Source organism: Pholcus phalangioides, unplaced genomic scaffold (assembly GCF_987345545.1).
Source record: "Pholcus phalangioides strain wild (caught in Gottingen) unplaced genomic scaffold, Ppha-v1.0 ptg000015l_1, whole genome shotgun sequence".
NCBI classification, from domain to species: domain Eukaryota; kingdom Metazoa; phylum Arthropoda; class Arachnida; order Araneae; family Pholcidae; genus Pholcus; species Pholcus phalangioides.
In genome coordinates this window covers 11,084,311-11,096,758 of record NW_028301608.1, presented here as the reverse complement: position 1 = coordinate 11,096,758, position 12,448 = coordinate 11,084,311, and the positions used below count along the sequence as shown (strand labels likewise).

Genomic DNA, 12,448 nt, shown 5'->3' with positions numbered 1-12,448 from the left:
TCCTTCCAAGCTGCGACCTACCTGACGAGAGATCGGAAAAATTGACGAATCAAAAAAACGGTTTTAAATATTTGTCTATCGCCTGGTGATAAAATTTTGTTGATTTGAGAATACGTTGAAGAGAGCTCTGCGCGTTGTAGTACTTACTTGACCATATTTTCTCGACAAAAACATGGTTTACGAACGTCTTGGTTTGCGAACAATGGGAAAGATTCGGTTTACGAACACATCTCAAGAGAAAGAAGTCTTTGCTCACGTAGTTATTTTTTTTTATTATTTGGGAGACGAGTTAGTTGATTTTATCTGAGTAACGTTCACGTCCACAAATACGACTACTACTATCCATTCCGAGGTAATGAGCAGGTCATTTTAAACCTCAACAAGCATCAGAGAAATTCTTCAAACATAATTTACAATAGTTTTTGGCATAAAACTATCACTCTCTCAATGACTTCTCGGAACATTGTTTTAATATTCTATATTGCAAATTGCGTATTGAATTTACCAGAGGCGCATTTATGATTTTTCCACCTGTGGCCTACACAAATTTTTTCGCTCTTCTGCTATACCAGTCTAATTTTCCCCTCAAATTCCTCAAATTTACCGCCCTAGGCTATAACCTACTCAGTTCCCATCGCTACCCCTATAAATATGCCTGTCTCTAAGTCCCTCTTTTTGTTACTCACATGCTTGCACACTTTCTTGATCAATCTTTTAAGCCAGGGGCGGCGCTAGCGAGGGTGCAAGGGGTGCGGCAGCTTAAGCTTTAGTTAGACACAAACATTTCTGAAAATTTCTACACCAGAATCAAGAATGTACTCTGGAGCGTCAGAAACGAATTTCAAATTAATTTCTTAATCAAAGTTGCCTCGTTATGCTTCTTCTTTAGGGTATGCGTGTAAGTAATGATCAGGGCCGCAACTACGGTAGGGCAGAAGGATCTGGTGCCCCGGACGGCGGACGCTGAACCACGAAGGGTGAAAGTTTATTTTTTCCCGTTAAAAATTACGAGGAAAAGGCGGTCAAAATTGATACTGACCCAGGGTGACAGAGTCGATTTTTCTTGCTGGTTGCGGCCCTGACAATGATCATGACTAGAGCCCGGATTATATGCACTGAAAAAGTGGCAAAATATGCTCTAAATATATGGAAATGCTTGCACAGTTTTTGTTGATCGCATGCTTATACTCTGTTTTAGTTGATCACATGCTCGCTCTAGGCGATTCTTACGATCACTCACGGGCCTGATCCCACACTATTTTTATCCGATAATCCGCTCTTCCGATATTCCGGTCACTCTTTTACGCACTCACATGCCTGCACACTATTTTCGTCATAAAATCCCGAGGTCACGCATTTGCCTGCTCAGTGACATGGTCCCTGGTTCTCTAGGTCGCTCTTTTGGTCACTTACATGCTTGAAAATTTCCTAGGTAACTCGTTTGGTCACCCGCTGACCTAATCCCTCGTTCCTTAGCCGGGGCAGATTTACTCATGGTTTTATCTAACTTTGAACAACAGCTGAATCCACCCACTGGCAGTTGATTGACAGGATTGGGGGGGGGGGCATGTTATTATCAGGCAAAGCTCTCTACAGAGCTAGCTGGGCGCTAGGGATTGGAAATGAGTTTTAAGAAGACAAGATATCTCTCTCCCTCTCTATCTCTCCCTCGGGATTGTCGCTGTGAGGATTAAACTTTTCCTGAAGTGAAAAAAGGTTATAAATGCCCAGGGCGGCCATAAATCTTGCTTTTCTGGGACAGTTCCGGGTTCTTTCTGTTTTTCTGGCCGTTTCGACTTTTTTGCAAAAATGTTCCGGTTTTTCCCATTTTTTAGTCGGAGTTTTCTTGAATTTGTTATTTTTAATCAAAAACGGTGATATGGGAAATTTTCATAACTCAATAATTATGAGTTGACGTGCTGACATTATTTTTCAAGCTGTACGTGTATAAGCCATAAGCAATCAACTGTAAATGCATATTTCAACAAAAGTAGTTCGAAATAAAAGGAGAGAAAAAGGTAAATTTTTATATAATCCCCCCCCCCCATTTATCTATTCTATAGTCCAAACAATTATATTTTTATAATTAACTATTATACGTTTATAAAAACAAGAATGCCCGACCGATGATTTTCCCTCTGACTGTGAATTGTAGTTGCAACGGACTTTTTTTTTCACTGTATGTTTGCATCAGTCAGTATTTCATTCTTTTATAAAAGTGACACTTTGGTGCAGGGTTACTCCACGCCCATAACGCGCCCGCGATACTGGTGTTATACAAATTTAAACTTTTTTTTTTTTTTGAGAGGAGTGATTTTACTCCTTTCAAAATTTTTAAGGGGTATTTTTCTGAAAAGAGTAGTACATTTTTTATCAGTGAGAAATAATTATTAAAGAACAAATTACCTAAGATTTGAAGAATTACCTGAAATATTTTCACTCCTCAACAAAATTTGGAGGCGTAAAATTGAATTTTGATGCTTGAATCACACATCTTGATGAGTATTCATGAACACTGGGTTGAAGACCGCTGGTCTACAGACTTGGAATGTTTTCGGTAGGAACTAAATAAATGACTCATAAGGGTGACGATGATCACATTTCCTCGAGAAAAATACGGGCCATCGTCAGTTGTCGCCAACTGACGATGTCCCGTCACCCAGTGACGGCGCCCTGTCAAGTCGCCCAGTGACGGCGATATTTCCATTTATTACGCAAAACTAACCAAAATTTTCTAAAATACCACGAAAATATCTGTTTTCAATCCTCAGGATTTAAAAAAATTTTCAGAGTAAATTAGTTTGTGGTGATTCGAAAATTCCGAGTATTTTGTTTCTCATTAATCGGTTTAAATTTATTTTTTCATCCCCTACCCAACCTTTTTCTTGAAGTGAAGGAAAAAGACTGCTACCAGAACATTTTCTCATGCTTGTTTAGTTTCACTTTGTGCTCTCTCCAGCAAAATGTGTTTGTTCTGCAAAATATACAATAAAAAAAACCGTATACACTCTTATCGCATAACATGTCAAATAAAATATATTGAATGAATTAGAACTTGTTCACAGCTACCTGTTTAATGCGAAAAGCAACAAGAGCTTTTCACAAAAAAATAACCCAATTCTTTTGCATACTCTGTATGGTTTATGTAATGCTGAGAAATACTGCCTCACTTTATACTTTAAAACATTTCAAAATCCTTCAACTAACTTCAGATAACTCAAGTGTTGCAAATATGTGCAATGTTTTGGAGAAAATACCACTGGAAATAAATGTCAATTCCTTAAATCATAGTTATATTGAGTTATGAAAATTACCTGCGCCAACGATTTTGATGAAAATAAAATTTTTCAAGTATTAAAGTAAACTTTGTTTGTAAGATGGTAAAAATCGGGACATTTTTGTAAAAATTTGCGAAAAAACTGGGATTGCAAACCCTGAGAAAAAAAGGGATGTATGGTTACTATATCGATGACCGATTAAATGCTGTGATTTGTTTTTGTAACTATTGTGACAATGGCTCATCAATGCTTTAAAGTACAATTTTTGATTAAAGAAAGCAAAAACGGGATTTATCTTTTACATTAGCGTGTTAACGTTTGATGAATTCTCAGAAATACGTACTGCCCTCTATTGACATGTAAGAAAAGTTGTAGTGTCTTGATCCGTCGTTGGATGGCAGCACAAGTTACAATGTGTTTTTATTAGAAATTACCTTGTTTCATAGGTTTTGTGAAGACAAATATGGGAAACAGGGTTTCGAAATATGGGAAAATACGGGACAATGCCAATTATTGCCAAAAATGGTGCCGAAAGTAAGCAAAGTTGCCAACTTGTGGGTAAATCCATGGAGGAAAGAATAATAATAATCTCCTTGGGGTAAATCGCAGAAAAGTCACCAATTGCGGGAAATGAAGCGCCACTTCAAATTGCAATCAATTAAAAAAAAACATGACAAATATGCGAGATGAATATTCGTATTTGTAGTCGTAATTATCGAAATGTAATGTCTGAGTTGGGAAGATAATTTTAATCGCTGATTTGAAGAATAAAAAGTCAAGTTGTCTTCGCTGGAAATACCTGAAAAACGAGGACATTTTTGTGTAAAAGTCGGGATAACTAAAACAACAAAAAAACCGGAACTGTCCCGGGAAATACCGGGTGTATGGCCGCCCTATTGTTTCATAAAATATTCATACTCATTTTGTGAACTTAATGAAGGGGAAAACTTTCCACTTTTTACGTTATTTTTAAATAAATTTTCAAATCTTCTCTTCATAAACAGGGAATTGATAGTGTGGAATCAGAGTAATTTTGAAAATTTATTTATTTATTTATTGTGGCCATATTTTATTTCCTAACTAAAATACTCTGTATAATAAAGTAGGCCAAGCGAAGAGTCAAGCTGTAGAAAATTTTTAACATCTTCCTCTCTCATCAGGACAGATTTGAATAAATTTCAATTCGTTATTTGTTTCATAAATCGATTTGATTCCTTTGCTGCACTCAGTCCGATGCAGTGGTGGCTAAGCTGCTTTTTGTTAAAAGACAAAATCTTAAATAAATTGGTTTGTAAAATTATCATAGGTATAATGTTTAACCTTTTTAAGATAACGGGTGTAATATTACGTCCAAAGTAGAATAAATCCAAACAAGTTCTCTGTGTTTTCTTTCCTCTCTCATCACCATCGTGAATCATTATATACATAGCAACCCTTGTTTTTTCTTTTCCTTATTTCTCTGACTTCTTTATTTCTACTGCATTTTCTACATATATAATATATCGTTCTATACACGAAAGAGTGAAAAAACACACGTAGGGCTATTGTGTAAAGGGGAATCTAAACGAAAAATATCCTCTTATCTACCTTATCTATTATAATTTTTCCTTTTATATATTTGTTCCCTCTCCTTATTCGTTTTTCTAACGTATGGTTAGGTTAGAACAAGGTTATCAGATTTATCACCGATTCGTCAAATAGAGATAATCTAAATTTCTTGCCAAAACATTGTACGTGAAGTGGTTAAATATCAAAGAATAAAATTTAATTTCCCCTCTTCCGAAGCGGTTTATAGAAGGAATTTAGCAAGCTAATACCACTGATTTATTATTATATATTTATTATTATCTATTGCCTACTATCTGAAGATTTCACCTTCTTCACTTGAAAATATGGAAGCAGATGGCATTACCGGCAAAGATATGAAACAAGCACAACTTGGACAACATGAATATGTTAGGGGGACCATACGGGGGTTATCAGATTTTGGAACTAAAAAAAAAGGGGGGGGGGACACATGTGCGCACCCTCTTAACAACGTCATATAACCACCTATGTTCGCAACAGATGAAGCCACTATACCAACAAAGAACACCAATTGCTTTTTACAAATAAAATGAGAAACTCTTTTAATGTGAACACTATATTGTTTTAGGTGACGCTTTTCAACAGACGGTATTTATTAAGAAATCAAACACTGAGCGTGTTTCATCCATTTTATTCATTTTTGAATGGAAGAAGTAAGAGATCCATTTAACCCAGGTCATTTTTCAACATATGCGCCCACACTAGAACTGCCTTGGTTCTTCATGTACCTGATATTGAAATCTAGTGCTATGATTTCGGAAAGTATTTATATTAATGGGTTGGTATTTTCTGCGCAGCCAATTAGATGGGGGCCAAAGGAATATAATTCCGTCTGGAGGCAAATGAAAATCCATCTCCCAAATCTGCGTAATCTCTTCCCTCCCACTGATTATTGATCATTTTTGTCACACCACTGACATTTCCTGCACCTAAGGGCTAATTTGACCGGGACCTACAATTTTTTGCCCATTCCGACGGCAATCTTTTATTTCTCGCCGAGAGGTTAGTGCTCTAACCCCTCTGTGTTGGATTCCCTGAGGTCGCAATCTTTTTCTTTGGTCTGTTGTACCCTAACGACCGAAAACTTTCTGACAAGTTCGAATCGGGTATAGAACTCGCGACACCTCTAAACATCCTTTGGTACTTCAGGCGAATATCTCATCCACCTGGGCTACCACGCCCTCTTCCCGTCCAACGCTTGACGTTAGCCGGCATCGGTTTTTCACGCTAAAAATTTACTGTACTGGGGCCCGCGAAAAGTCTGGCACGGGGCCCCTGCCAGAGGTCCCATTCTAGGGGACCTGTTGCAGGATGTAGGGCCATGCTGATAACCCTAGAACACATGCACTCAGAACACACATTTCGTCACTTACCGATTCGTTAGAAATTCTGTAAAGGAATGTGTACGAGGTGTGCATGTTCGGTTAAGTAGTAATGTTGAGCAAGCATTTTGCAATTAGCAAATATAAGTATTTTATTAAAAAAATTGTTTAGCATTCGAAACGAAGGAATTTTCCTGAACATTCAGTACTCAAGTAGATTTGCACGCCAGAAAGAAAATTTTCAACGAAATTATATTGAACGAAATGTTTTTATTTATTTATTTCACAACTCAACGCACGTAGCAACGATTTTCATTTCAGTTATCATAAATGCAGCGATCTGTGAGGCGATCTCATAAACTTCGATTTACAGTTCAAATGCTTCAATCCCCAGTCATCATTTCCATAAATTCTGTTAAAATGGGACAAAAAAAAAATGATTATTTTTATGAATTTTTCGAAATTATTTTGAAAGCATCATCATTATAAAAAGGAATAATAAATCCACGTTGTGAGAAATAATATGTAGATAGTCATTTTAATTAAAAATTTGATTAAAACATGTTCAACTACATAACAGAGTAATGCGAGTTTCATTACATCATTTAAATGTAATGTTAACAGATTTTCATCGGGGAACGAAGATTCTCGTCTTGCGAAAGACGTGCGCTTTCCTGATAAATTCGTAGATAATGGATTATATACGTATGTATTTACAGTGGTATATATTTTGTTAGTGCATATATTTACTTACATTATATTTCATTTGAAATTTCGCACCATAAAATATATTAATTGCAAAAATAATTATGACAATTTTAATACACATTTATGTTGAAATATCTTTATATTACTAAAATATCCCGATTTATATGGACGTTTTCGGAAAAAAAGCCCGATGCGAGTATGTTAAGTACAGAAAACAGAAAAATAATGATAGGTTATATAGTCAGGTGTATATAGTCTTCAGTTTTTATGATTGCAGTTTTAATTGGGTTGCTATATTTTTTTAAATATATGACACCAATATTTGTTATGGGCATCTTTTTCTCAGCCACCTCGTTGCGCATTTTGCCTGTTGTGGTCTTGTATTTGTATGAGAGCCCGGAAGTTGAGACAAACTGCCTTTTTTTACCTATTTTAATACTATTTTTTTGTTATAAAAATACTTTTTTTTGAATTTTTCCTGCTGTAAATTCGTATTTCGACGTTGTTTTATGTTTACGCGTGAATTTTAGAGCTCATATTCGGTGGAATTCAGATGTTTTTAGCATTGAGAATTTCAAAAAGAATTATTATTGTCTTTTAATTTTCAATCCTTAGATTCAAGGTATATTGGCCGAATACACAGAACGTGCGAATAGGGGTTGAACGTGCCACGTATTAAGTTTATTGCCTCCAGTCTGCTTTACCGCACACAGGCCATATATTCCCATACGGCAATTTTCAACCAAAGGAGTTGAGTGGGAAATGAAGGGTCCATCCATCGGTGGTCGCCCCAGGTCCGGTAGGTCAACTCGCTTCTAACGTTCCATGCCCGGATTCAAACCCATGGACCTTGATGGTAACCTTCATAGTGGAAGACGAGCACCTTACCACGGCGCTACTCGGGAAGTACTTGCCTTCAGTCTGGTTTTCTTCATTGCAGGTGATGGTGAAATGGTGGGGGATTTGAAACTCAAATATGTTAGTTTAGTAACCAGAATCATATGTACCTTGGTTAAGAGATCGAAAAGGAACAATGAAAAATTTATTGATTCAACTGCACTGCCAGAAATAAAAAGTTTTATTAGCGTCCTATACTGTTGCATTAAAGCATTAATTTTTGAATTAATGCGTATTATATGAATATATTTATCACTTTTTTTTTAGAAAAAATCGTATTCAAATTATAATATTGATAAAATTATGGCAGTTAAATTTAAATATAGAAAAATTCGATGTAATCAAGTATCAGTTGATATAATCTTAGGACATCTACCATTGGATATGAATACAATCTAATTCTTCAGCTTTCAACTCCTGTCATCTCATAACTTTCTTCGGGCCGAGCAGCACAGGGTCAGCTTCACAGAGTCAGTGAATTTGTCATGACTGCCTTTAACTACAAAGACTGTATGTGCACTATGCCTGGACATTTGCAAAGCTTTCGACAAAATGAATCATACCACGCTCATTGCTAAATTAATTGATGTAAACCTACCCGATCATTTTTCTCAACAGTTACCTCTCAAAAAGAAAGTTCCAAGTAAAGAACGGCAGCTGCCTCTCTTCAGTCAGACTGATAAGAGTGTCGGTTCCACGGGATCTGTCCTGGGGCCGCTGCTATTCACTCTATACATTAATGATTTTCCAGCCCCCTTCCCAGCGTGGTATGCTGGAATTGTTTACTGATGACGCGATCACCATGACAAACCACGTAAAAGGAGCCAAATTCCCCAAAACTCTTCAAGAATAAATTTAAGTTGTCGAGGAATGGTGTGAGAAAAATGACATCAAGCTAAATCATCAAAAATGTAAATACATTTTGTTCACTAGAAGATATAAATTTCCAAAGAACTCAATATCCATTGGAAACTCTGTGTTGAGGAGAAGCGACACTGTTAAATACCTTGCGTGCATATTAGATAACTCTCTCCTTTGCTCCACAACTAACCTATGTAAGAAATAAGGCATCACAAACTGCAGGAATGCTTTCACGAATCACGTTTCCTAAAGCAAGACTTTCACTACAGAACGAGGTCATCTTGTTTATGACCCCATCATCAGACCCATTTTGACATATGCTGCCCCAGTGTGGGCATATGAAGAAAGTAGGGCCCAGTAGAAGAAACATGAAGAGTCTACAAAGGCAACAACGAAATATTATACTACGACGATTCGCCAAAGCGCCATGGTACGTGAGAGGAAAGATTATCAGAAAAGATCTGGATGTATCATTATATCATCAAAGAACTCGTAACTGCGCATTTCGAATGGCTTAGATCATCGGAACATCGTCGAATATGACCATAGATCTCCCACAACGCATCCCAGACCTGAACAATGAACTAGCTTTGAATACTAAGAAAAAAAAAATCGATGTATATATTTTTTAATCATTTCAGTAATCTGTTGAAATATGGTAACCCGCATTTATTTGAATATGTACTCGCATTTATTCCCATGTATATTCATGTTAACCGCATATATTCGCATACATTCTCATTTATTCCTTTTCGCAAACTTATAAGCTACACCACTTATTTTTATTTAGTGTACATTTGTGGATTGTGATCAAAGTTGTGTATTGCAATTATTAAAATTTTCTTATTTTTGGAAATTGCGGTGTTGGTTTTTGATATTCATTATGTTAACAGCATTAGTCTCACTTGTATAGTTATGCATGTAAAGTGTTGCAAGGTTTGCAATTTAGTAACAACCCATAATAGGGGCTACTACTGAGGGGTGTTCACAGATAGCGCAACCATGAAAAGTGTATAATTATTTACTATTTAATGAATGAACGATATTAAAAAAAATTACTTATGCTCTGTAAACATAAACCTCTGATTAGCATCTCTCAATTCATAAATTTTCTATATATATAGTCTATACTTTTCTTTCTTTCAAACCGAGCGCAATTCCGGTCTATCGTCATGGGCAATTTACTACTGCGTGGGTCCTGCGGGAAGTGTTAATGTGTGTGCCTAACAATTTGAGTGCGTATATAGTGTTGTGTATGGTTTTTTAGCGCTGCAATCTATATTTCAGAAGTGAGTGAAGTGTAATGATTGAATAAGTATACTGTTCTGGCGAGACTTTATAACGGGGAGATTTTTTCGCATTCCCGCCTCAAAGTTGGAACCAGAGAAAACCAACGTCATCTGACCACCACGGTGGTGACGCGAGTTAGCACCTCTTGGAGTTAGAAGGCCTCTGCATCGGTTGCTAAGTTCATCTGTAACGTCATTAAACCCAACTAGCAAGTTTGCCACATTTTGAACCACATCATCCTATTTCGTTTCTTTCTATGCTGGAGCAGAATCTTCCTGGTTTGTTCACAAATACCGCATGGTGATTGGATGTGGGGCATAGAAATCGCCAATTCTGAGCCCGATCGTTTCTTTTCCGCACAATGATGATACTAGCACGTGCAGCGGAATTTTTGTCTCTGAATATTTGAGTGAGGATGGAATACTTGCTGTCGTCATGAGCAGCGCACGGAGGCCTATCTATAGGAGATGCTGCGCGAGTACACCACTATGACCACTCGACCACCCTAGTGGCACATAGCCTATGTGCATTTCTCAATATTTAATGCTGGTATTTTCGGAATGACGAGAACTGATTTCCTCCAACCACCTTTTTTTGGCATCATTGGATCCCGTTTATAACGTTCCCACTGGCACGTTTTCCTACTTAGTAAGACTTATTTTCAATTTTTCACCCTTGCATTTTCAAGGGAAATGCCATGCATTTGTGCTGTGCAATATATTGCTGTGCATTTTTCAATGATAGAAAAGCAAGTTAGCAAACAATAACTGACATTTTTACACTATTCAAATATCTGTGAATCATATTAATAGTGTATTCCCCCTGAAGGAAAACCATCCCATATTTTTTTAAATATCCACAATAAATTTTTTTTTGTCATGAAATGAAATTCACGGTACCTCATTTTTTTTTTCAAACTAGTACAACCCAGGGCTACCGTCATGAGCAAATTTACTACCTAGTGAATTGTGCTGCAAGTGTAAGACTGAGTGCGTATCTAGTGTTTTGTGTCGCCATCTATATTTCAGAAGTGAAGTGTAATGATTGAATATTTGTACCGTTTGTAGGCATGTTGCTCTCTGTGGCGAGACGGGGAGATCAGCCCGCATTCACGCCTCAAAAGCCACTGAAAATCGTGGCAGAGAACCCCTCATTTGCTTAAGATAACCCCTCAAAAGTTTTCTCCTCTGGGTATTGCAATGCTTGTCAATTAAAGAGTTAAAATGTTTTTCCGCGCTTATAACGCTTTTAATGATTTTTTTTAAACATTAGAAGACTGTATCACTTGCTGGAGATTATCTTCTGGCTCATGATTTTGATCCAATTCCGAATTGTAAATTTCGTGCACCATTTTAATCGGCTAATTGAGTATAGTTGACTCCACCTACTTCCCATTTTTTTATGGTCTGCCTACGCACATGCTGCCTACGCTTTCCCCAACGGTTGGACTGACAGGGCTTCAATCTTGGTTCCGAGACAATTGTATCATAATTTGTTGTTTTATGATATAAATTCATTATAGAAACACCTGTCAAAAGTCTGGGTTGGAGGGGAAGGGGGAGACCCGCCAAAAACTCCAGTCCAGGGCTCTATTCCAGGATGTGGGGGCCATGCCCAGGCTTGTGCTATACCTGGCTTCAGATAAAAGGGGAGAGAGCGCTGACAGGGCTCTAGCCCGAGTTCCATGATAAATTGAATTTCTTTTGTTCTTTACACTATAAATTTACCGTAGGGGGAAAAATGCTAATGAAAAATCCTAATATGGAGATATAACGAAGATATAAAATGATATGAATCTGAAATTCTTCGGGCAAACTACAAGCAGTTTTCATCACTTTGAACGAATTTTTCCTTTCATTTGGGTACAAATATTCTGCGTCTGATTGGCCAAAATGCTGTAATTAACAGAAAGTCAGTGTGAATCAGACGTTTCATATTTATCTTCAGATGCGACACGATAGTAAAAAAAAACAAAAAAAAAAACAGGTGGACAAATATTTATCTTACCATCGAAGTCGACCGTTCCACTTCCATCAGTGTCGATTTCAGCGATCATTTCATCGAGTTCATCTTCAGTGAGCTTGTCATCGAGAGCCCTTAGAATCTCCCTCAGGTCAGACACGTTGATGTATCCGTTGCCCTCTCGATCGTACATCCGAAAAGCCTCTCGTAGTTCTTCCTGAATCGCTTCCGAATCTTCATCGACCAAGTATCGCGCTGTCAGGGCTAAGAATTCATCAAATTCCAACTCACCACTACCTACGATACGAATAAATCAATGTTTCTTAATAGCGTCACATGATTATGCACAAAACTATGAATTGCTACTAGGGTGTGTGTGAAATATGAAAAAAAGGTGCGTGTGTGTGTTTTTTCAACTTCGAAACATACTACTCTAATTAGTGCAGTAGTTCTTAACCGAGGTACAACTACACTCGTCATTCTCCAGTCAATTCCAAACAAGACGTGAAAAAAATCTTTGCAGTGGTATCGTTTCCGTACTCC

The 12,448-nt window shown here is 37.2% G+C and overlaps 1 protein-coding gene across 1 annotated transcript in view; it reads right to left on the bottom strand.

The window, feature by feature from the left end:
• Window positions 1-6,437: 6,437 nt before the first annotated feature.
• LOC149075442 (troponin C-like) overlaps window positions 6,438-12,448 on the bottom strand; it is a 30,918-nt gene continuing 24,907 nt past the window's right edge. The window contains exons 4-5 of the mRNA XM_089242788.1: window positions 11,951-12,202; window positions 6,438-6,599 (exon numbers count right to left, since the gene is read on the bottom strand). Coding sequence (XP_089098914.1) covers window positions 6,571-6,599; window positions 11,951-12,202 — 281 coding nt within the window. The 3' untranslated portion in view covers window positions 6,438-6,570. The remainder of the gene's footprint in view (window positions 6,600-11,950; window positions 12,203-12,448) is intronic.